At 38.5% G+C, this 26,264-nt stretch overlaps 1 protein-coding gene across 3 annotated transcripts in view; it reads right to left on the minus strand.

Annotated features, from left to right (window-relative positions):
• Positions 1-26,264, minus strand: part of znf185 (zinc finger protein 185 with LIM domain) — a 30,719-nt gene that overhangs the window by 3,436 nt on the left and 1,019 nt on the right. For 2 of the 3 annotated variants that reach the window (XM_072663818.1, XM_072663817.1), the window contains exons 2-37: positions 23,730-23,788; positions 23,182-23,299; positions 21,676-21,780; positions 21,542-21,574; positions 21,394-21,453; positions 21,171-21,218; positions 19,648-19,731; positions 19,309-19,389; positions 18,499-18,558; positions 18,280-18,405; positions 17,748-17,846; positions 17,374-17,436; positions 16,796-16,903; positions 15,973-16,071; positions 15,353-15,445; positions 15,071-15,166; positions 14,778-14,894; positions 13,596-13,685; positions 13,231-13,320; positions 12,142-12,237; positions 11,868-11,972; positions 11,655-11,750; positions 11,043-11,117; positions 10,688-10,756; positions 10,254-10,316; positions 9,578-9,661; positions 9,034-9,117; positions 8,797-8,871; positions 7,527-7,577; positions 7,385-7,420; positions 5,406-5,477; positions 5,239-5,298; positions 4,683-4,751; positions 3,168-3,200; positions 944-1,018; positions 781-840 (exon numbers count right to left, since the gene is read on the minus strand). In XM_072663818.1, the coding sequence (XP_072519919.1) occupies positions 781-840; positions 944-1,018; positions 3,168-3,200; positions 4,683-4,751; positions 5,239-5,298; positions 5,406-5,477; positions 7,385-7,420; positions 7,527-7,577; positions 8,797-8,871; positions 9,034-9,117; positions 9,578-9,661; positions 10,254-10,316; positions 10,688-10,756; positions 11,043-11,117; positions 11,655-11,750; positions 11,868-11,972; positions 12,142-12,237; positions 13,231-13,320; positions 13,596-13,685; positions 14,778-14,894; positions 15,071-15,166; positions 15,353-15,445; positions 15,973-16,071; positions 16,796-16,903; positions 17,374-17,436; positions 17,748-17,846; positions 18,280-18,405; positions 18,499-18,558; positions 19,309-19,389; positions 19,648-19,731; positions 21,171-21,218; positions 21,394-21,453; positions 21,542-21,574; positions 21,676-21,780; positions 23,182-23,299; positions 23,730-23,739 (2,783 nt within the window). In that variant the 5' untranslated portion in view covers positions 23,740-23,788. The remainder of the gene's footprint in view (positions 1-780; positions 841-943; positions 1,019-3,167; positions 3,201-4,682; positions 4,752-5,238; positions 5,299-5,405; positions 5,478-7,384; positions 7,421-7,526; positions 7,578-8,796; positions 8,872-9,033; positions 9,118-9,577; positions 9,662-10,253; positions 10,317-10,687; positions 10,757-11,042; positions 11,118-11,654; positions 11,751-11,867; positions 11,973-12,141; positions 12,238-13,230; positions 13,321-13,595; positions 13,686-14,777; positions 14,895-15,070; positions 15,167-15,352; positions 15,446-15,972; positions 16,072-16,795; positions 16,904-17,373; positions 17,437-17,747; positions 17,847-18,279; positions 18,406-18,498; positions 18,559-19,308; positions 19,390-19,647; positions 19,732-21,170; positions 21,219-21,393; positions 21,454-21,541; positions 21,575-21,675; positions 21,781-23,181; positions 23,300-23,729; positions 23,789-26,264) is intronic. The other variant, XM_072663819.1, reaches the window with a different exon arrangement.

Genomic DNA, 26,264 nt, shown 5'->3' on the forward strand with positions numbered 1-26,264 from the left:
AATTTTAGATGCAACCCTCCCCTATCACATGTAATGCTCCCAACATTGGGAGGGTATAGACTGACACATGACTCCTCCAACATGCACAACCAGCCATCGCCTCTTTTTGAACTGGCGCCGATGCAACATCACCAATGCATTCGGAGGAAAGTAGCAGGTACCCAGCTCTGATGCAATGGCTGAAGTGACGTGGGGGGAGAGTGAGTTCAACTATGCCCCCTCAGCCTCCAGCTGTTGATGGCAGGCAGCATGAGGTCCTTCCCATTGTCTGATAGAGTGGTTACAGGAATGTGTGGAGCATCTACTGTTCCACTGCATTGTGTAAGCCCCCACCGTTCCTCAAAACCTTTCACAATCTCCCGGAGCTGTACCTCAGTGTTACTGTGATTTTCTGGCTGAATGCAGGTGTGTTGTTTTTCTAGAGAATAATGGCCTTGTGTTTCTTAACTTTTCTTGTCATGTCCAAGAAGACCCCTGGACACCCCTTAGCTGCACTGACCACTTCAGGAATTACAGAAGAAAGATGGGAAGTCTTTTCCAGTAAAGGCAGTAAGAAATGGAAGGGTAAAACGGAAAGAAATGGACATGTTGGTATGCTTTTTAGGCGGGATCTCATCTGGTCATACTGGGGACACATTTTAGATACTAGCAGTGATACTATGCAGTGACCGTATTTCAAAGTGTTCACAAACAAGAAGTATGTTGAACATCAGCAGATATCCAGTATATGACCACTACATAGTGTAAACTAGTCTATGAATGAAATGCATTGCATCTTACCTGCCATTGTACGCGGAGAACTGAGGCGTGTTCACATACTCTTTGACATAGACGATACCCCTAAGAGAAGGGAGAGGTGAAATGGTGCAACTGTAAGTTTCATAAACACACTTATTCACCAGGATGTACAGCATTATTAAACATCTAGAAAATGACTACATACTTCTTAGGGTCAGGGTCCTGAGACTTTGGGTCCAGTGCACTCTTGTCCACCTTTCTGGTGTAGGCTGTATAACTACTGTCAAAGATAAGATAAAAGAAAACATTAGCATTAAACTGCTTTGCAAGGCACCACAACACTCAATGCTTCAAACAAAGCTGGACTTTGGTTTACTGGCAGCTCTTTAATCAGAATTGAAGGAACAGTACAGGCAAACATGCTAACGTTGTTAACGTTGTCAGAGAATGGATAAGAATCATTCAAACGTTATCATAACAGTTGGCTACTAGCCTCTATGAATTGTTAATTACATACATTAGCAATTTTGGTCAAGGTAGTACTTAACAATGGCTTGGTGTGTTTCTAAAGAACAGGAAAGGGGGCTGATAAGGAATCGGTGAGGTAGGCCCAAATACCTCCTGTCCTTAAAGAGGAAATCCATTGATTTTTTTTCTTAATATTTCTGCATAATTGAATTGTTAAGATGTAAGCAAAGTTATTCAAAGTGGTCTGATGTAAAGTGTGCCATTCTAGAGAGACCTACTGAGTCAGATTTGTGGATGTGATAGGAACCAGACTTCTGAAGCATTTAATTCCCCTAAAAGCACCCTCACATAAAGCTATTACACAAAATGGTTACGAATTGTGCTGCCTAAAGTCTGAGAGAAAGTTTTACAATGGTTTTTAGATAAGCTTTTGGCCTAAAATGTACTTTTTAAAATCTATTAATGGAAAATAAGTACATGCAGGACATTGTGTGGAAAAACTGTCCCTAAATAAAACTTTTTATTTTGAACTTTCTATTATTTGACCACAATTAACATCTATGTATAAAACATGTACATTCATTATTAGACCTCGGGCTGCAGCCTATCACCACCACTGTAGAGAAACCTGAGTTGATTCATTTTGCTACAACAAACCATTTCACACCAAACAACTCTGAGGAACAATGGAATTATAGAGCAATTATGAAAAATCAGCCGAGTTCCTCCTTAATAGTCTGTAGTCAAGTCAAGTAAAATTTATTTGTATAGCGCTTTTTACAACTGTTGTCGTCACAAAGCAGCTTTACATAATTAGTAATTAGTAAAAGACAGAGAATGTAATACATTCATCAAGGCAGTATTACACTACAGTTCTGTCTAGCAAGACTGAACGCTACGTAAGCCGAGGCCTCCCTTTAAACTTTCCTGAAAGCCTGACCTAAATGTCCATCTAAGATGTCCATCTTCTATTATACAATGCATGTAGTGAACAGGTACAAATGATCTACATCAAGACATGGCCGGTGGGAGCAAAGCACTTGCCCTAAAAAAAAAGGCTTGTCCATCATTCATAATCTGGGATGTGCCTATATCCTGTAATCCTAATCCGTCATTTTAAAGGATTACGTTCCGATGCGATTTTTGCGGATGTAAGGTGATCACATTGTAAATGACCCCATTTCCACTAATAGCAAGATGCTGCCCGCATGCTGCAGTCAAATCAGGTGTTAAAGTGATATTAACGGTTGTAGGTAACACTGAACAGTGACAGAACATATGTCTTGATCTTTTGATAAATTTAGTGCCCCTTTCTGGCATCCCATACTTCAAACTCTTGATAAATCGAGAGCCGTTTTTAGCACGCCCTCAAACTCTAATCTGTTTAATCTGTGGAAGTATGTTTTAAAATTCTGACATGATGAACTCCAACACTTTGGATTTCCTGAACAGAGGTTATATCCAGTTTAACATCACTAAGGTTGGGGTTAGGGTTAGATATCTGTTCACTCTTCAAAAATACAGGCTACTTAATAGCTTTTGGTTTTGACAAGTTAAAATCATCCTCCTAGTAAATCCTAGACAAGGCAACCGTATTTAGCATTTGTGATGGACACAGATGGAATTTGGCTACCGCTTTTATCGCATCCGTGCAACAAACACACACATACACACCAGAAAAACACACACAGTGGACAGTGAGCACACGTGCCTGGAGCGGTGGCAGCTTGCCTGGGTATCGCACCCACAACCCTGTCATCAATAGCTCAGAGCTCTAACCGCTGAGCCCCCACTGCCCCACAGGTTCATTAAACTTTCAAATGGTTCTTCACACTCTTTCCATCTTTTTTACAAAAATGAGTCTTTAAAGGAAGAATCACTTAAAGACAGTTTTAGGAATCTGTCCAAATAATCAGTCTTTCTGAACCTTTAAATATTAGAATGTAGAAAGTTGCACTCACGTCTCCATTGGTTGCGGGTCAGCCTTTGTTTCCCTGTGAGGGGAAAAAAGCAAATGTGCTGAAGCTACTAAAGCAGGTGTAGTGAAAGGGTAGGGTTGATCCTGTACTTTGCCTGCCTCCAACAACTTTAACCCCATACTTTCCACATATGCTGTTGTTACCTGTGCCTGTAAACTTTTGTTTTTATTTTTGTATTATAAGTTATAAAGTGTAGAATGACGAAATTCCACATGATGCTTGTAAATGCTTTTTACATTTCATTTGGTGGTGTTTTCACATAATGCTTGTATTATGCTTGTCTCATTTTCGTTTTCGTTTACTTTAAACTGGGACTGTTTCATTTCTCTGAGAAAACATCTCTATATCTTTATAATATAATTGTATAAATAGTAATAAGAAATAGAATGAACCACAATCACAATTATTGTATTTCCATCATTCTAGTTTAACACTTAATGGGAAAAAGTGATGTCTTTCTGACAACGGTCTTAATGGTCTGCACATTTAATAATTCAAAACATAACCATAGGCGCTCAGTAACTTAAAAATATGGCAAAAATAATAAAGATATTAATTTTCTTTAAAAATGACCTAAATATACCCCAAATAGGCCTAGGGTTAAACTTTTTGAAACAAAAAGAGCCAGCAGTGATGGTTACAGCTGTAAATGAAACTGCTTTGGTGTGAAATTACCCCTAATGAGGTTGACCAATCTATTGTTTGAGCTTGAGGTCCAAATGTTCAATTCTTTGGTTTTAAACAAGTAATGAGGCTAAACTATCTTACACTATCTAATCTATCTAACACTTAACAGACACCCAGGTCCACAAATATATACCCTACTTTCGATGTGGTTTAGAGCATGGTATGACTTACTGTGAACAGAAATAGAAATGAATACAACTTTTTAAAGATCTCTAAACCACATTAACAACTTTATGCAATCTTGTGCAACCATAATCCCTCATGCTTCATGACTTTTATTACACCCTGAGGATTACTGATCAGAAACTACATGCAAAGCAATGCAAACTGGCTGAGTTCTTAAGTTATAACAGTTGTGGGGGAAAAAGCCAGGAACCGCTGGTGGTGGAGTTTTCGGCATCTATTTAAAAAAACATGTTAGGTGACTACTGACTTATAGTGTTACTTAGAAACAGTAGCTTCACAGCTTTCAACCTTAGGAAGGAAAATTTGGATATCAAACAAGTTTTAGAGTTGGTCAGCTTACTATATCTGGGGTACATAACCAAAAAAGTGTACATATGACCATTCACTGGACCATTCCTTAAGTTTATGCTTGAAGTTTATGCTTTAATGCATTTTTCCCCCAAAAGAACATTTTAATGTTCTTTAATTATGATTTACTTCAGAAATAAAGTATGCAAAGCTGGCAATGGGGTGCTACTTCAAGAATAAAAATATAGATCAGTTGTAACAGCAGAGTGTATTAAACAGATGACCAGTCACCATATCCACCTGAATAGCAAGAACACTGATGACGTGTTACTGTACCTCGGCTCTGTTGCAGTGCTTAGAATAGGAGATGTCCATCTGTCCCAAGGGGAGCTATTGTCAGATGACCTAAGAAGACATATAAATAACAGCTTCAGGCGGATACACGGCACGCATTTTCAATACGAAGGGTCAGTGGTGACGCCTGTAAAGTAGTAATCGGATATGCTGCGGTGCTGTAGAATAGAAGAGGCTTCGCTATTTGGTAAAGCTAGGCTGCGTCTAGGCTATTTTTACGGAGGCACCAGTGTACAATCAGTTCTAGGTCACCGAGCCAAATGTGGGCATTAATAATACAAGCAATGTGACTATTGTGGTGTGTTGAGGCGTGAGTGAGAGACGGAGGGAATGAGTGCAAGAGTGAAAAAGAGAGAGAGGAGGAGAGAGAGAGACACACACACACATGACTCACTCCTTCTCAAATGTGATTGCAACGGTCTGCTGCATGCTCTTCCATCTCAAAGACAGCATTCAAAGGTCACACACCAGACATACACACATGCACACAGACGCCCTCCCCAGCCGAAAATGTGCACTAGAGGCTTTGATCACTCACCTCTGGCCTGAGGCAGGAACACCACTGTCAAAATGCTCGTCTGAAGTGTCAGTGCTGAGGCTGAAATATAAAGAAAGGGATAGATGCATGTTCATGTTCGATGGGCACCTTTAGTTTGTTTCTTAGACAAGCAAATACACCATCTAAGCGCTTTATAAACACGTTACCTTGTGAAATCTGTGTCGCCTGGAGTAATGTCCTCAATCGAGAAGCTTGGGCCATCACTGGGGATATTGTCACTGGAATGACAAAAAAATAAGTTGAACGTTTATCTCAGGGGTCCTCCAATCCTGTTCCTGGAGATTCAACATTGGAGACTGAGAGTTCCTCTATCAGACTTTCTCTAATATTCAGATGCATGTGAAGACCATTACTTGATTATGGTTGGATATGAACTATGCAGGCTGGTTGATCTTCAAGGCCAGGACCAGGCACCCCTGACCTATGTACACTATGTGTCCAAATGTTTGTGGACAACCATTCTAACGACTTATCAGCTTTTCTAGAGAAGTATTGCCAATAGAATAGGACTCTCTGGAGCAGAGTGAACCATGAACATATTGGCACCATGCCTAATGCCAAGCATGGACCAAAGGGGTATAAAGTTCTCCAGCATTGAGCTGTGGAGCAGTGGAACTGTGTTCTCTGGAATAATGGTGCTCCATCCAATACTTTTGGGATGTGTTGGGGAGTTGGGACAAGGTGGGGAACTGATGATCCAACATGATCGCTTTTGTTGCTAAATGCAATGCTAATGTCAAAATCCAGTAAAAAGCCTTCCCTGCACAGGAGAGACAGAGACTCCAACACAAGCAGGATAAACTCTTCTAAAAATCATTGATTAAAACAATAAATAATCACATGTCCCATTACTTTTGTCCATACAGTGTATATCTCATCATGTTTGCACTGTTTGCAGTTCTTTAGGAACTGTTATTGAGTATTGAGTTTCCCAACCATTGATCATTTTATCCAGTTCATCTACTACACAGGTGTCTTTTTTACAATTACAGGCTGTAACCCTGCTGCTACATAATTGATCACACCTCATCTATCTAGTTCATCACTGTTAAGGGTCCACTGTAGGGTCACTAATGACAATTTATCATTTGGGTGGTGGACCATTCACAGCACAGCAGTGACATGGCTAAAGAGTCCAATAGTTTGTAAACACCAGTTTGTCCAGCGTTCCAAGGTCCTTTTCTTACAATTTGCTGCATTACGAGCCTTTACTCTTCTAGGAAGGCTTTACACTAAATGTTGGAAAATTGCTGTGAGCACTTGACTGCATTCAGCCACAAAAGCATTGTGAGTGAGGTCAGGTAACTCTCCAGTTTATTCCAAAGGTATTGGATGGTGCTCATCACTCTAGAAAACCCAGTGCTTTACATTGGGCATGGTGATCTGTGTACATATGCACTGCTCCAGAGCTTCCCATTCTACTAGTAATGCTTTTCTATCTAGATCACACAAGCTAAGTGCAATCAAACTTACTTTTGGACACATAGTGTCATCAGCATATGTAAAAAATTGGCAACTCAATGTATAATGGTGGACTAGGGTTCAATTCAAAGGCCAGGCAAGCACACTAGACTACACCAATAAGAGTCCTTGGGCAAGACTCCAAACACTTCATGAACCTACTTGTGTAACATGACTCAAATGTAAGTCACTCAGGATAAGAGCGTCAGCCAAAGGCAGTAAATGTAAATGTAATAGAGTTGGGTTCATGCTTGAAATCACTGAAGCGCACGGCTGATGGACTCTTTCAGAGCGCTTAGAGAGCCCTGAAGAATTACATATACAAAGCCACGTCAAAGCGAAGATTCTTTTCAATCAGTCAGCGTCATCATTATCATTCCAGTGGCGCCTCTCTCGATCTCACCCTTCTAAATTTCCTTCATCTCTAACGTCATAGCTGTCTTTGAATTTATGTGTATTGCCATCTCGTCATTGTCTTCTCCTGACTCAGTAATATCATGGGTACAGCAATCATGCTGATTTACAGCTGTGCTGTTTTGGCATAATCGCTACCTTCATCCCGCCCACCTTCCACATTACCATAATCATTATCCTCATCATTATCGTCGTCATCATCATCATCATTACTCAGTGGTGTGTTTCTGTGTTTGAGCCAAGCACATACCTGTCCAACAGCAGAGGATCAAACAGCTCCACAGGACTGCCAGAGAAAGAGAGAGAAGATGTTGTATTTGTAATTGGTGTGATATGTACACAGACGATTGCGTTGCATTTAGAAATTGTCACCTTTAAGCCAAAATCATTACCTCTTTGTGCACTCGCTCACTATCGGAATAGGATCAAATGGATCAGTGGAGCTGAAAAAACAATTTCACACCGATTTCACTCTGAGTGGTGAGAACACACTCTGTCATATGCAAATTGAATTCTGATGTGACTGTTAATAGGGACTCAACAATCCGCTCAGCTGTGGGGTGGCCTCTGCTGCTCCTAGAGGAGGATCTAGTGTTGTGCCACAGCACTACACCTCTAGCGGTTCTCTGTTCTGACTGTATTACTAGTAGAACATTAGAATAGCAGAATAAATGCTTATATTTTTATAAGGTAATATATAAAATATCAGCCATGATATTAAAAAAAAACAGTTCAATATTGTGTAGGTCCCCCCTTGCTCTGACCTATTGAGGCATGAGCCCCACAAGACCTCTAAAAGTGTCCTGTGGTACCTGGCAATACCTGTTGTTTTGAAGATGCTGTGACCCAGTTGTCCAGCCATCCCAATCTGGCCTTTGTCAAAGTGGCTCAGATTATTACATCTGCCCATTTTTTTCTTCCAATACATCAACAACAAGAACTGACTGTTCACTTGCTGCCTAATATGTATATCTCAACCCTTTGACAGATGCTACTGTAACCAGATTATCAATGTTATTCACTTCACTTGTCAGTAGTTTTAATGTTATGGCTGATATGTTTATTAACAGACTCATTTTGGGCATCACACTGTCTTTCACACTATCTGATGATCAGGAAACTGGGCCCAGATTCTTCATTAGGTTCACTTCTGCGGAATCCCCGGCAGAGTTATTATTACAGCTCTGATCAAATTCACCTGACTCTCCCTTTCAGACGCTCCTGAAGGCTTAATGAACTGAACCAGGTGTAAAATTAGGATTTTGTAAATAATTAGATTTGTCAATGCTTTCCCCTAATAAATAGTTACAGTAGGACTACATCAATGCAAACCAATGGAAAATTTGTGGAGTCCCACTGGGTTCTATTTTAGGGCCTATGAAACTGATGTTAAGTATGACAGTCATGTAGTTATGAAAGGGAAGAAGTGTGGGCTTACACACAGGGTGTGACGGGTTAAAGTGGATGTTAATAAACATGTATTGGTTGTGGGATAATTAAAATGTTTCAAGCAAATCAAAGGTGGCCTTCTCACTTTTGACCTGCAGTGTAGATGTATTCATCATCAACTATTGAGAGGTGGCCGTAAGTTGATGTAAGGTATTGAGTTAAAGTCATTGTATAGTACTGATTCTGAAAGATGTGGCCAAAGTCTTACTGTACCTCTTTGTTTCCTTCTTTGGCTGCAGCACTGTTTGCATTGTCTCAACTTTGCTTTGTGTTTTGTCAGTGCTGAGTCTGAGAACGAGGTCAGGACAAGAAAAGAGGAGGTAAGAGTGCAGGGTAATGTTGCATAGTCTTTCAGATTCATGAAATACATTTGATGTGTTTATTAAACACAAATTAGAGTAACAATAGGAGTTTACAGTATGAGTTGCTAGTTTACAAAACAGTCCTTACTTGTCATTTTTAGTGTTGATTGGGATGAGATCAAATGCAAGCAGGTCCAGAGATTTCTGAGTCTTCTCTGGTTGGGGCTGAGAGCTGAGGGAACAATGAATGACATGCTAAGATCAGTACATACTAAAATACTAATATGCTTAGTAAATTGCTCCGGATTACAGAGATATATAGTTGTGCCTGCACAATAGTCTGTGTTGTTTCAGTCTGGGTGCTTGCATTATTGGTGCTGAGTCTAAGGACAATGGCAAGCAACACAAATGAGAATATAAAGGAAAAAGAAAGAGAATCTAAGAAGGTGTTTCTTATATTGCTTATTGTATAACAGAACAATAAAGTGCGTGAAGCTTTTACAATGTCTTTTTTTTTTACATAAATCAGATAAGAAATGTAAGTAAAGTCTGAACCATGATATTGCCACCACCACATTTAACGGGTGGAACAAACAAATTAATGGTAAATACATATTTTTTTGGGTTCTTTATCTACTGTAGGGCCTTAGACAAAGATCTGATCATGTTACAGGTCAAACAAAGAATCTCACTTGTCAGTATTGGTATTGATGGGGATGATATCGACTGCAAGCAGGTCCAAGGATTTGTTGGTCTTCTCAGACTTGGGCAGGGAGCTGTAGGAGCACATATTGTATGTATGAAATTCCAGTTGTGCATTAACCCCTTAACAATCTAATGCTTATTACATGGATGAATGAATGGAATATGTATGCAAAATATCACCTCATAAACATGTTTTTTTATTTATTTTCTATAAAATAATACTAATACATACTGTATATATGTAGGTAATGTCTTATAAAGTACTCTTCAAATGTAAAGGCTTTTTGGATGGTAACCAAATACACAGCAATCACCCACATCTATGCAATGGTGATATATTTTTCTAAGCTTGCATGAATGCCTTAAAATAGTTTTTGGGATATTAGCTTTGTTATTATTTGGAGAAAATCAGTATTTAATTTACACTGCTATGTGCAAACTAGCCTAGTCTTGCTAACAACTACTCAAAGAATACTAATTACAGTAGACAACAGCCCACTACTGTGTGGGTGTAACTAATGGACCGCTCAGATTCAGCTCGGCCTGTTAACAGCCTCCTACGCAAAAGTCCTCCCACGGAATTCACAGGAAAGCTCCACAGGAGACGCAGCAAGAGCTATTTTCAGCTACCCCCTCACTTTCAAACTGCGTATATTCTCTCACCTGTCAGCTCCTGTCAGCAGGTCTGTGGTGGTGGGGACGGGGTTCACTGGCTTCTGTGAAGTACTGTAAGGGGTTGTCAGGGAGGGGAGAGGAAGGTGTGTTAACTATGTGGGAAATAGAATACAAATGCTCAAACATGATGACTCAAGATCACTACGAGGGAGGGGATGCAGTGTCTCTGCAGTTTGCTTTGAAATGGAGCTGTAGCCAAGAAGAATTTTACTCTTTTGGAATCTCAGACACTAATATAGAGTTCTGGTGCCCTCCTCTGGTGGATTTCTAAATTTTATTATCTATTATTTTTTTTATTTCTGGCTCATAAACTGTGTGAAGGTTATATGGACTGTGTATACAACAATGAGGACCAATAGGAATGTGGGCACAGTGTGTTCAGTCCAGTGCTTTGCAGAAATTCTCTCATGCGTCACACTGACCTCTGAGTTAGGCCCAGGAGATCATCATTATTCAAGTCGTTGGTCTTCTTGACTGGCTTAGGGTCATCACTGAGGAAAGATGAATGATAATGCCTCAGAGGGAATCTTGCTCTGCTTGATTATATATGATTGTGTTATTTGATTCTAATTTGTACAGTATGTCCACAATAGTACAATGTAATACAACGACATAATTACTGCCTAAGATCACAGTGTTTTTGCTCTGACTGATTAAGAAACACTATGACTGATGAATCAATTTGTGTACATATTTACACGGTGCAACTATACATGTACCTTTAGTGCATGTCTACCTTTCTAAATTACAGTAAATCAGTACATATATATATCAAACCTTGCTTTAAGAGTGGGCTCTGTTTTGGGTTTTGGTGTTGGGGTTTTCTGTACAACTGGAACTGGCTCGGTGACACTAAGAATAAAGGGAGAAGCACAAAATATAAGAAATTCTGATGTTAATATTATATTTTTATTAATAGTAATAACAAACATTATAGCCACATATACACTTTATGCCCTGCATAAGTACTGCCAATGAAGAGAAGTACTGCCAATAGAATAGGACTAAGAGCAGATAACACCAGGCGTGGGTCTGGAAGGTATAAAGCCCCCCATCATTGAGCTGTGGAGCAGTGGAACTGTTTTCTCTGGAATGGTGGTGCTCCATTCAATAATTCTGGAATGAGCTGGGGAGTTGTAGATAAGGTGGGGTGGTAATCATCCAACATCCTGATTTTACTAACACTGTCAAATCAATCAGATTCTTACTGCACTGCTCCAAAATCTATTAGAAAGCCTTATTCCCAGTACAGTAGACAGTTACTCCAACAAAAGCAGGATAAACTATTTTAATAGCCTTAAATTCAGAAGAAACTATGAATGAACAGGTGCCCCAGTATATGAGACAACATGCAGTCTATGTGTCAACAGTAAGGCAAAGGTAACAAACCTTGGTTTAGGAGTGGGCTCTGTTTTGGGGTTGACTTCTGGTGTTGTGGATGGAGCTTTCTGTGCAACTGGAACAGCTGGAAGTGGCTGAGTAACACTGAAGAAAGTGGAAATAAAGTCAGAAGCAGTTGTTATTGTTGCAGTGTACATTAAGAATATGATCAAATATGTTTGCGTTGTGTAAAAAAAAAAAAAAAAAGGTAAAGGTAAAAACCTTGGTTTAGGAGTGGGCTCTGTTTTGGGTTTGGCTTCCGGTGTTGTGGATGGAGCTTGCTGTGTAACTGGAACAGTTGGAACATCTGGAACTGGCTCAGCAACACTGAGGTTAGAAAGATGAGTATAAAAAATAAGAAATGTAGGACTGTTGTTTTAATATCATTATAATATATTGTAAAATAGTGCAATAATAATACATATGCTAATTAAAATAATAGGCAATGCAGAATAATGTAATTTGATAATAATGAAAACAATGCAATTTAATAAACCTTGGTTTAGGAGTGGGCTCTGTTTTGGGTTTGGCTTCTGGTGTTGTGGATGGAGTTTTCTGTGCAACTGGAGCAGCTGGAACTGGCTCAGTGACACTAAGGAAAGAGAGCAGCAAAGAGAATAAGGACTGTTTAATATCAGTGGACAAGGGGAGCACAAAGCATATTATTTCACTTTTTATGTTGTGGTAGAAATACACTTGGTACAGATGTAAAGGAAACAAATCATGGTTCAAAGACATTTACCACATACATATAATGTATGTTTCTAAATATTCATAAAATATGACCATTATTTCTACTGTTTGCACCTACAGCTCCACCATCCTGCACATGTCACTGTTTTCTCACTTCTGTCCATGAACTTTGTAGATACCTGCTCATCCCTTTTTGTTTTTACTTAAATCAAGGGTATTAAAAGCAAGCTTGCCCCCCCATTTACTGCGGTAACAATCTCTACAACCTCTGGGAAGGATTACCCTAGATGTTGGAACATTGCTGTGAGTCATCCTACATGTATTGGATGGATCTCCATCCTTCCAGATAACGTAACCCCACTGCTCAGTGCTGGGGGCTTAGTGCGTGTGTGGGCTTTTGAAACACCCGTAAGGTGTTTACCTTCACTGATTAGAAGGTATGTGTGGATGCTTCTGGACACGTATTATATTTGAGCAAAGTATGTATGATTTGTTTCTTTTTACTCTACATACACATGCATATCATCACTGTGACAAGGGTCATAAAGTAAGTAGTAATTCAGTAAAGTAGTAAAGTAATTTTAAACCATTTTTATTGGTACATTTGGCATTCACTAACTCATGTACACATTTTAAAAAGGGCAGCTAAAGTTACCAAATAAACAAAGTTCTGGTATGACAGTGACAATATACACTAGGCCAGTGATTCCCAGCCCTGGTCCTGGAGGATCCCTTGCCCTGCACATTGTAGAGTTCAGCCTATCAGCTAATTAACAAGCCTTCTCGAGCTAGAAGGTAATATGTAGGAAACCAGGACAGGGGGCCCTCACAGACAAGGATTGGGAACCACTGCATTAGGCTACTCATCTAAAGTAAGCAAAATGGAACAAACCGTGGTTTAGGAGTGGGTTCTGCTTTGGTGGTTGGTGTTGTGGTTGGGGTTTTCTGTGCAACTGGAGCAGCTGGAACTGGCTCAGTGACACTAAGGAAAGAGAGCAGCATTGAAAATAATATCAGTGGACAAGCGGAGCACAAAGCACTATTTTATTTCACTTTTTATGTTGTGGTAGAAATACACTTGGTACAGATGTAAAGGAAACAAATCATGGTTCAAAGACATTTACCACATACATATAATGTATGTTTCTAAATATTCATAAAATATGACCATTATTTCTACTGTTTGCATCTACAGCTCCACCATCCACCAACCACTGCATTAGGCTACTCATCTAAAGTAAGCAAAATGGAACAAACCTTGGTTTAGGAGTGGGTTCTGCTTTGGTGGTTGGTGTTGTGGTTGGGGTTTTCTGTGCAACTGGAGTAGCTGGAACTGGCCCAGTGACACTAAGGAAAGAGAGCAGCATTGAAAATAATATCAGTGGACAAGCGGAGCACAAAGCAGGGATTGGCTCGATGACACTAAAGAAAGAAAAATGTTCAAAATGACTGTCTCAGTGAACTAGGGCTACCGTGGTACACAGTTCTCCTCTATAGATTGTTTTTGTGATCCTGTTACTGAGTTTAGAATAACAATGCAGTGTCGTAATGCAGAAGGAGAGAAAATGGACATGGACAATGGCATGACCACATAGCTGTTTCTGATCACACTGATGTCCTTGGCTGGATTTTTTGACTTAGCACACACTATCATGTCAATAGTCCCTGTTGGGATGAGATGATGATCTACTACCCAAATTAATCAGAGATGACAACTTTTGATATGCTATTATTTGATATGGTTAATAGTAGGACTGTTTCAGCATATTTCAATATACACTGTACTGTACAGTACAGATACTGTAAGCAGGACGATATATGTTTATGTTTTTAGGAATATAATACAAACCATTATATGCATGAAATCTGAGTAAACGGAAAGTTACTTTTCATGCAATAAGAACAGTGGGATCTGAAGATAAGGGTACAACATTACCAACACTACTGAAACACAGGATCTAAACACAAAACAAAATGAACTGCTGTCTGCCACCAAATGTGCATGTAAACATATTATTTAAAATGAATACTGTGTTTTTGAGAACTGATACAGTATTGCAGAACATCTCAATATGGTAATATATCAATATTTTCTTACACCCCTTGTCAACAGTGTTACTGTGGTTTGAAACTGACCAATAATGAAAGAAAAAGTGGAAAAGGGCTGATAACAGATAGGGCTAATCTGCAATTGCACTCAAAGTAATTAAGATTAGTGTAAGATAATATTACAGGAATATGACATAGGGGTTAAAATATTAAAGATTATTATATGAAAGTATTAGACAGCACCATAGGTATCTTATGATTTCTAGTAGTACTTCTTTTGTAAGGCTAATGGACCTACAAGATACACTGAATTCATTAAACTCAAGCAACCAGTGAGTGGAAGTATACCCTCACCCCACATGAATATATTCTGATGTGATTATAATCTACCTTGGTTTAGGAGGCTCTAATTTGGCTTCAGGTTTGGCCTCAGGCACTGCAGCAGGGGCTTTTGTTTCAGCGGCAACTGGAGCAACTGGAGTGACTTGAGCAATTGGCTCGGTGACACTGTTTGAAAAAGAGAGCCACGTGAAAAACAAGGAACAGACAACTGTGAAATGTGATATGTGAAGGAATGGTGAGAGAAATTGTAACAGCATTTGTATGCATGGCCATAAATATCACTTGTGAGATGTCAGTCTGTTTTGGTATTGCATAAGTAAATTAAGATGAAGCTAATAAACCTTGGTTTAGGAATGGGCTCTGTCTTGGGTTTGACTTCTGGTGTTGTGGACGGAGCTTTCTGTGCAACCGGAGCAACTGGGGCTGGCTCAGTGACACTGCAGAAAAAGGAAAGAGGAAAAAAAGAGCAAATATTGTATCACAAGGGACTGGATCCAAAGTGCTATTTATTTATATATATTATATATTATATTAACACACTGGATCTACCTACACAATACCGACACATACATAGACTTTCTCATTAGGCTATTATTCTAAAAAAAAAGACGAATGTAAGAAACCTCTGTTTAGGAGCAGGTTCCTGTTTGGGTTCCGCTGTTGCAGATGGGGTTTTCTGTGCAGCTGGCACAGCTGGGGCAGTGGGGGCAGGAGCACTGAGGAAAGAGATAATAGCAATATGTACACATGCACACATACACACTATTATACTACATGTATGATACTAATACCACATCATATTGCACTGGAAATTAAGCGTTATTTATTTGTTTGATTGGCTGAACTGTGAAATTGCCATAAACAGAAAATATTTTATTGCATATTTTGGTTTTCTTGATGTTACTTGTTGTAAAATATTAATACAGCCACATAACTTCATATTTTGTGTTGTAATACCCATAAAATAATGTAATTATTTGGACTTGTGTGAGAAACGACTACTTAAACTAGTGGTTACCAGTCCTAGTGTTAGGGATTCACTACAATACACAGTTCAGTCTATGTATGGTAGAAACATCTCCCTTTGTATGTCCACTCACTGACCACTTTATGAAGTGTCTCTACTTTTGAAGATGCAACAATTGGAGCCACAGTGCAGGGCTTTCAAATGAAGTTCCCAATGAGGGAATACAATTATTCTGCATTTAGATTGACCATCTAAAATGAGACATAAGTAATAAACCTTGGTTTAAGAGTGGGCTGTTCTTTGGGTTTGGTCTCAGGCGTTGTGGATGGGGCTTCTTTTGCGACAGGGAGAGCTGGAGTGACTGGCTCAGTGGCACTGAGGAAGAGCAGACATCAGTCCAGAAAATGAGACACGTTCCCAGGAGGTTAAAGCAATTATTCAGCCATAAAGATTTACACAGGCTTTTATTTCAGCCAAATGCACTTGATCACCAGAGATTAGAGCTACAAGGCTAATGCAGATGGGACATAATGGAAGCTTACAGCCACCAGTTAATATAACTGAATATATACGACACCCCAGTACTGTACAGTTTTCTTTTATGTGAGCATGTTTTGAGTGCATCAAAATAAAATTAGTTTGTTGGCATTTATGCCTCCCAAAATTTAAAAATGTAGAGTGGTGTGACCATCCAATTATATACATGCAGATATGCAATCATAAACAATCAGATGCATGCAGATGCACATATATATGTGAGTGTGTGTGTGTGTGCAGCCTTGCTGCGTTAAAGGGTTAAAAAAGCATCCTTTAGCCTGAATGTCTGTAAAATGTGTTAGATTTAAAGCACCTCATGAACCAGGCAAGTAACTCACTCAGTTACCTTTAGCAGGCTCAAGATTAGTACGGATATAGTTTTTAGTGCCTCTAATCAATGGCACACTGTTCTCCTTTTTCTGTATCTGTCTGAGGAATTATTAGTGTGGTATTGTTATGCTGGCAGCGGAAATGACAGGAAGGATCAATCAGACAACAGATGGCGCTAATAATTTTAATCTCTGTTCTTACAGAGATCTCAAATAAGGTAAACAAAATAAACCTTGGTTTAGAAGTGGGCTCTGTTTTGGGTTTGGCTTCGGGTGCTGTGGATGGAGCTTGTTTAGACTCTGGAGCAGGAGGATTGACTTCAGCTGCTGGCTTCGAGACGCTGGGGAAGAGAGAAAGATCAGCACAGAAAATAGGAAACAGATGACTGTGACATTTCGGGGATCTGTAAGAAGAAGAAATGATGGTACATATTTTATGTGCATCCCAGGAGATCACGCTTGTGATCTTCACTCATACTGGTTTTGGTATTACTGTGGAGTCTGAGGTTCTATAAAAATCTCATCACAAAGGAGAGTGTGTATGTGTGTGTGAGAGAGAAAACACTTGAAGGAACAGACTGTATGATATGAGGAAATAAACCTGGGCCTGCATTCACAAAGAGCTTCAATACAAGAGGGCTAATATAATATATCAGGTGTGTCAGTGTTCCTACACTTATACAATCTCTGTCTTGTAATTCTATCTTTTCTTTTTAACACCAGCTGTATGAACATTTCTCATTCCATTAACGTAAAAGTTTCTCATTCAATTAACACTTATCTACTGTGGGCCCAGTTGTGTTTCTGGTACCTGGAGGGTGCTGGAGTGGATGACAGCAGAGAGTCAGAGAGGGCATCAAGGGCATCACCACCACTGTATATAAGAGATAAAACCCAATAAGGTTGACATATTGAAGCATATATACCCACTGTATAGTGTGAACTTTGAAATGATTTAATTAAAGGGCCCATATATATATATATATATATATATATATATATATATATATATAGAGAGAGAGAGAGAGAGAGAGAGAGAGAGAGAGAGAATATATAGAACATATAGAATATATATAATATATATATATATATATATATATATATATATATATATATATATATATATATATATATATATATATATATATATATATTCTAATAGAAAGCCAGGTGAAAATAATAAACCTTTGTTTTGGAGCTGCTTCGGCTCTGGGTGTTGCAGACGGTGTTTTCTTTCTGACTGCAGCAACTGGAGGCGCTGGCTCATCCACACTCATCTCCAGACTGTGGGTTAACACACATACATACACACACAAATTTAATATATATACTACATATATACTGAATCTCTATTTTTTACATAATGTAGGTTTGCTAGTTGTTCTTTACCTTGTGTCCAACATTTCTGATTAATGGACCAGCATAAATGTTCAAAAAGACTTGGAATAAAATATATTATTATATTGACTTCAATTGAAAGTAAGGAAGGTTTTTTTCCTTCTCTTGTAAATATGAGATAAGAGATTATTGTGTGACAGTGACAATATACAGTGTATATGTCAAAGCTTTGCAGATAACCTTAATCATTACAAAACTTGAACCCAATCCCTGTTATTATTGTACAGCATGTACTTCTTATGGCAAGTTTTGCATAGTTCTGTATCTGATTTCAAACAGAAGCTGCAACACCTTGTTTTAAAAAGGACTGATCGTGTACCTCTGTTTAGGTGCAGGCTGAACCTGAGGGGCTGGAGAAGCCGGGGCTGCTGGAGGCTCAGCTGCTTTAGGTTCAGGCGCTTTAGGCTCAGCCTTGACACTGTCTTCATCATCACTGATCATAACCCTACACACACAAATACACACAAACACATTGCCATCAGTCACAATGTATATCCTGTTTCTTGCACATGCAACTATAATTCAAAACAAACTCTACCTTTTTGCAACGAAAGAAACAACTGACGGGTCAGAGCTGTCTGGTTTTTCAGATGGAGACCTAAAAACATTTGACCAAGCATAATTAAAAATCAACTTGTAAAACATAAACAGTGAATAAGGAAAATAGTGGATAGATACTATATGTATATGAATAAAATACTAGGTACATTCATTCTGTTGCATTGAAATACAGTGACTGAATGAGTGGCTCTGAATGGCTCTGAATGGCTCTGAAGTACTATGATATGACAGTCATACTTATTGGATGCATCATTTCTTCTCCATAATTACAGCTACAACAACAGAAGATCATGTTAAGTTCCACTTCTGTCAGCCAAGAACAGAAAGCTAAGGCCACAGTGAACACAAGCTCACCAAAACTTGACTGGAAAAATATAGGTTAATCTGCTGAATCTGATGGTAGGGTCAACATTTGCCACCAACAGCGTAAATCCATGGACCCAACCTGCCTTGTGTCAACAGTTCAGGCTTGTGGAGGTGGTGCAATGGTTTGGGGATAGTTTTCTTTCCACACTTTTGGACTATGTGCGTCCCTTCATGACCACAATTTACCCATCATCTAAAGACTTCATGATACCAGCATGATAAAGCATCACGTCCCAAAGCAAAAGTTGTCTGACACTGGTTTCATGAACAGGATTGATGCTGTCAAGGTATGTCACAAAGTATTACAGGAGATGTGATGCATGTGACCTTTTGCCCAGGAAGCGTAATATAAATGCTCATAAATGATTCCAGTAGAATCTCCACCTTTATATCAATGCCTTTACATCAGAGTGAGACATACTCATATTTCTTTGCAGCTGAGAGTACATATGATCGCTGTCTGGCTACTGAGTTCCTCAGAACATTGCTGGCTGCCTCTGTCCTAAAAAACACACACAACAGAAAAGAGAAGAATCAGGGAGCAGTGTTTACACCTAATTTCAATGAGAGGAAAATTACAAACAATGGGCCATAATTATCAAACGTCTGAAAACAAGTGCTGATCTGGGACAAGTAAGAACTGAGGAGAACTGTGTTAACTGATGAGACCTGATCTGAGGTCAGCATTCTGATTACGAGACGCTTAATATGGGTCAGTGGGAGACATTAGGAAATCTCTGCAGGGAAAAGTTCCCCTCACCTTCTCTCCTGTTCCTCATTGCTGATGGCTGGCTCTGTCTCTGCAGCTGTATTCTCCAAGCTTGGACGAACAGTGTGAGGAGCACTGAAAAGGACAGGCAATATTCCACAGAAAAACACAGCTGAATGCAAAATGTTTTAAACTCTATAACTGAAATCCTGAATTTATACTTTGAAACATCTGCTTTCAATTTTTATTTACAAATAGTTTCTTTTATTTTATATCATAAAATGCTATTTTTGAAAAGCCTATGTTGTTTATCAATTCTTGTTTTACAGAAAGAAAAAACATGCCATTTTCTTAACCATACTGTAGTGCTAAAACATTTAAGTGCAGACTTGATCCAGTCAGAATGTAAATCAAATGTAGTGGGAATTGATTGTGTAATTAAGCATGTAATTAATGTAATTAATTACTATATGCAATATATGGTTTTCCATCCACCTGTTTCAATGCAAAGTCATGTGTTTGACACCATATTCCATTAGTACTTGCTGTGTGTATAGGGGATATAGTGTATATATTACATACCACACTAAATTCAATATGAATGCACTTCTAATTTTGATGCCCCTCCTCCAGAGGTCATGAGCAGCTGACAAAAACTGCTAACCATGGTTAAAATTCCTTTGTGGTAAACATCTCTTTATTGCTATCATGTTTTTTGGTTTGATTTTAACTCACCCTTTAAAAAAAAATGTAGGCTGATCCAGGCCATATTATGTATGATGTAGTTCAGATGTTTAGGCTATATTACACATATTGTAGATTAGCTATCATCAAGTATAGAAAATATTAGATTAACTCGCAATATGTTGCTAGCTAAACAGCTTGTTTGTCTTAAACGGCCATTGAACTTACAATGCACCCTAAAGGCTTTTGAATTGGGCACTTCTCTTTAAACAGTAAAAGACTCACAGCACAACTGTTGGTGCCTGACCATGCTGTTTTGATTGGTAACACCCTCACTGTTTATACTGTAAGGTGAAAGTTGTTTGTTATTTCTCATTGTTCACAAATATTTTATTATGAAACAATTTACAGGGAAAATAAAAATGTGGCAGTATTAGCACAGAGAAAACTGTTGGAATTACACATGGGAGATGCAAAACAGTTTAGATTAGAAAATTAAGGTGGAAAATGGGTGATTTTGTCATTGAAACATATGGGGATGGGTGGAGCTAAACATCATACTGCAACCAGCCAGTAGATGCGCTAGACAATGCACTGTCAGTGCTATTCTACAGTCATTTTTTTATAAAAAAAAAAATCTAATCAGAACCAGTGAATCATCATTAAACATAAATTAATACTCAAAATCATAGTAAAGAAACAAGAAGCTAAGTGTTGCTAAATGTATTAGAATATACAAACATTTATGCTAACAAAACATCTGCAGTCAAGGTGTCCCCAAACTTTTGACAGGCAGTGTATGTAATGCTTTTTTAACAAAGTGGCTTTCATCTGAATTTTATGCAAATTAACAAAATATTCTAGATTAATTAAACATATGAAACACTTACATTTTCTTGTATCCTTCAGAAGGTCTTTTGTTAAAGCCAGATGTTCCACTAAAACAGAGGGTGTGAGAATAGAACCACTTATAATACAGGACTATTTTCTTTACAACTTGACATAAATTACTACGTCTAAAGAAGTCACTGTGCTTGAGAGTTCATCTTTTCCAACTGAGAACACATCTCGCCCTGTCTTTACTACAAATCATTTGGAAAATTGCTTGCGTACATGTAGCCGTTGGTGGCATTCAAAGAAGGTGGCTTGGTGTCCGTCTTTGTGAAAACCCCTCTGAAAGAAATATTTTGTGGTTCATAGAAAGTAACAATTTCATGATACGATACATACCATATATATGCAGTTAACAGTCCTGACTTACCTGATCAGGTATCCAGGTGTTTGTGCTTTAGGACTGTTAAAAAGGTCAAACATAATTAATGTCATGTAAATAGCATTTAAAAATTGTTGAGCCAAAGGCTAGACATTCCATCACAAGCTAAATCTGAAACTCACTCGTCAGTGCTGGTTTTAGGTTGGGGCTCTGGTTGGGTAGGCATGGTTTCAGGAGCCGTGTCATTAATTGCACCATTGACGCGACCTGCACGCACCTCTGCGACCCTTCAAAGGAAAGTTCAAAAAGCATATGCTATTTTATATTCCTCATTTTCACAAATGTACAAAATCAACCTATTAAACTGCAAGAGCTCATATATGGCCCACATACTATCACTATACTATCTGCATCACCTACATATGAGCTTTATGGCTATCAAAACCATGTAATTAACGTAATTATCCTGCCTCCTATACCTAATATACGCACCTCCACTGGTGGCGTTATTTCTGCTGCATTCAAAAGCGTATGATCAACCAACAAGAATAGACATAAATAGTCATTGAATATTATATTTGTGAATTTTCCTGCAATAAGTCTATTTTTTTAAATAGTATAATATAGAGTGTAGCGGACTGTCAGACTAATACTACGGAAGCTGAAATACACCAAGTTACCCGTCCATTTGTACATTCAAGAATATTCTGCCTGTAGAACTTGCATACAAAACAAAACCCTTTAAGTGTGGGTCTACGGAATAATGAAATAAGGAACACAGCAGACTCCGTAAATCTGAAATCCAGAAACTTAGAGGTACAGTGTGTTGGTCCCCATGAAGCAGCTAAAAAAAAACGACACGCCAATTTTGGTTGAATTTTCAAATACGTTTTCATATAAACGTCTTTTCAACCACTTGAAAAAAGACGTCTTTTCATCTTTCAATTTCAACCAAACAAAGGATGTAGTTTCAACAAATAGCATGGCCATATATTTAAGGACGTATTGCTGGGTGGGTCAGGTCGATTTAGCTAAAGATAAAATAAAATCAGGCATAAAAACAGCAGTAACCCATATTTCGATTACCAGTAAGTGTTATTTAAAAATGAGGCACACACTTACTCTCTCTATGCCCTTCTGTTCTTTAAAAAAATGATTTTCCAGTAGCTACACATAGCTTTAGGCTCAGCTACACTAACCAAAAAGCTTATCTTATTAGCATTTTTGCAAATCATCTTTTTTAAACAGTTATATTACATATTGTAATGTACTGAAAAGAACAAATGTGCAGGTAAATTCATGTATCCAGCGGCTGCTTTTACTGTTAGCTAGAAAGCACTAGCCTTAGGCTAGCAAACATTTGTCCCTTTTTTGTGATAAGAGTATGTCATACAGGGTAATAAACCACATAAGCAATTCTGTTTGAGATTACGTAACAACACTGAACACGGTTTGTGATGATTTATGCATACTGTTGGCACGATGCTTGCTAATATGTGCAATTAACCTTTGAATAGCTTCAGAGCTGGCTAGACAACATGTGTTTGGCTAACATAGCTGGCAGATAAGATTTTTCCAAAATGTATATTTTGTCTATAGTTTATACTATAGTTTAGTTTTATGAGTAAAGTAGGCCTTCTGTCATTTTTCACATCTCTCTCTCTGTCACACACAGCACACATCTTCACCATGGCTTCTCCTCCTCCTCCTCCTGATCAGGGTCTTTGCGACGTTGGATCCAGCTGCTGTCGCCCTTCAGCGCAGTACGGACTTTTGTTGTACGCAACACAGACTGTCTGTCTCCCTCTATACACACATACACACACACAATATTGCAATCTGTCAGCATCTCCTAATATGACAGTGCAAGTTATGACCTCCTGATGGTTCTGCATGAGAAGGTACGAATCAACATCGGATCAGCAATGTAAACTTGTGGATGTGACTGTGAATGCGCATACACACACACACAAACAGCACACTGTATATTTTACTAAAGACACTAGTGGTGAGTGATATGTTGAATGACAGGTTTTGACGGCCACTACACCCCAGTGTGGTGTGGCCTGGGTGGGAATGAGGAAGGACACAGCAGTTGTGGCATTCATCCACACAGCATTGATTGGTCTTTCATTACTCATCACACTTCAGGGTTTGGTACAAAGTGTCATGTGCAATTGCATGTGTATCAGAGAAATGGGGGTGTGGTGGATCAACAAAGGTCTGTGCAGCTCACCGGTAGTCATGACTGGCTGTCCTCTGTGTCCAAAATTCGTCTGTAGTGAAAGCCTTGTTCTAATACAGAAGAAGGAGTCAGTGTGAGTTTTGTTAAATTAAATTGTATCTTACAAAAGTGGCAATCACTGTACGTCTCTGCTTTCTCGTAGAGGAAACACCGTTCAGGCAATGATTGGTTTAGCCATTGGCTGTTGCTTTTTTTTTTTTACTTAAAGGTGTGAGTTTTGCACTGGAGCTTTGAGGCTAATGTAGGAAACAGATATTGGAAGTTTATTAGCGCGGCAAAATGCCAAAAAACACATTTTCCAAAAATTCCATAAAGTTTAACATTTTGTAAAGCAATCGTTTACAGTTTTTGCCGATTGTGTACACTAAATGATTCAGATTGGTTTCTTATAATGTGCTTCCTTCTAAAGAGTCTTAAACATTTACATTTACATTTATGGCATTTAGCTGATGCTCTTATCCAGAGCGACTTACAAGGTTACTCGTATTACAGAGGTGGGCCAATGTAGTGTTAGGAGTCTTGCCCAAGGACTCTTATTGGTGTAAAAGTTTTTCTATAGTTTTTAAGGTAAGGTTTAGGCCTATGAACATTTTGTAGGCACATAGGGCACTGTAAAGCAAACTTTTACCACCATTATTGTTATTATTATAGTTAAAACATACAGAGACTTAGAAGAAGTGTGTCCATTTGTTGTTTTGGACTAATAAACAATGAATAACTATATTCAAATGACTTCGGTTTGTAGACATTGCAACCCTGACTATCACTGTGAAATGCAAGCCCCTGATAGCAAAAGGAAAGGGGACCACTGTTGGCCCACTAATTGTAGAGCTGGTGGTCCAGTGGCATTTCATTCAGTGTTTTTTCCTTTGCTGGTGGTAAGGCAGAATATTAAACAAAATGCCACTTATCTTCTTTCGTTTTTCACCAACAGTCTAAATGATTTGTTTTCCTTGTATTTCTTACTGTTATGAATTAGTGTAGTGAATAATGTTCAGTTTCAGCAACAACATTTTCATCTAAATAATTTTATATCCAAACAATTATTATTTTTTCTCACAGTTTAGAACATTTGTCTTAGTTCATTTAATAAAATAAAAGTCTCTGTTGGAGAAGATTAAAAACTAGTTTGATCTTGTACACATGGCTGCCAGCCTTATCAAGCCAGCGGACCAATTCATGCCGGGTCTTTATTCAAACCAGTCTGAATGACTTTGTTTACATCTCAAATGACAAATGTTTTGTCCATTTTAATAATGAACAGCTTATCATACACTGTCAGAAACCTCAGAGGCAAGTCTATTTGCTATTCCTTAGCAATTTGACACTGTTTAAGGTAAGTGTAAACCTTGGCCACTGAACCTGTTTTGATTGATTGTCTATTTGAGGTAAAGGAGTAAACAGTGTAAATATGTTTATTGGCTGAACTAAGTAAGTAACTGCTACCCATCATTTTGGTGGGGTGTTCACTCATTCTTCTGACATCTGGAATTTTCGATTCATTACTTAGCCACGCTGTCAAGCTTGTCCCACCACTTTCCCATCACACTATCTCTCTTTTACGCATACACATTTAACACGCCATCAGTCACTGTTTTACAGTTGCAGATTGTCCAACTGTGTTAGCAGCTATATGGTTGTGTGTAGTTTGGAATGAACTGGTCTTATTTAAATAAATATAGACATACATTGAACAGTGCCATATTTTGAGTGAACTACAGTCTTCATTGATGGAAAAGGCTTAAGAACCTCTAGGCTAATCATTAAAAGATAACGTTAGTAGATTCCCTAATCAAAATGAGAAGGGTTTAAACTGACCTGCTACTAAAAACAAACCAGAATACTAAGCTGACGGACAGCTAAAGATGTACAAGCATACCCTGTACTCAATAACTTTCTTGAGTTCTTGGTTTTGGTTAAGTTTACTGGCAATAAATGAGGTTCCATTAGTTCATAGATACAAAGGCTCATTAACTACCTTTAGTGTTTGTTTGAGTTGAATAAAACCAGTTAATCCACATGAGGTATGTTTTTGGGCGAACTGACAAACTACTTAATACAGTGTAGATCATTCCAGTGGTTTACCAAACTGTAAACACAGTTAATACTCCGACCATATAAACCAATTATTACACTGGCATGTCAGTTCTGTCCATTCTTTTTATTTCCGTGGGAGACATGTCGGAACCTTTTTTTGCCAACTGAAACAATATTACAATACTGTATATTACAAAGCAAGGGCAGTGATTTCCCCGGTAAAACACACAACTGATCTCATGAAAGTCTGCCAAAGTGGAATTCCACTGGTTTTTCAGCATCATTTAATGTGAAATGGTGCACTGCCTGCAAACTTGCTGGCTTTGATTTCTTCACAGTGGTATTGATGGGAAGTAGGGGTCCACAACTCAAATACAGCTATAATATTTACTGTCCAAATGAACCTGCTGTTATTTGTTGAAAAATGGTAAAGTCATGTTAAATGTAATAGAAAATCTATTTCCTTGGGCACTATTTTGCCTTACAGCG

Source organism: Salminus brasiliensis, chromosome 19, assembly GCF_030463535.1.
Source record: "Salminus brasiliensis chromosome 19, fSalBra1.hap2, whole genome shotgun sequence".
NCBI lineage: Eukaryota > Metazoa > Chordata > Actinopteri > Characiformes > Bryconidae > Salminus > Salminus brasiliensis.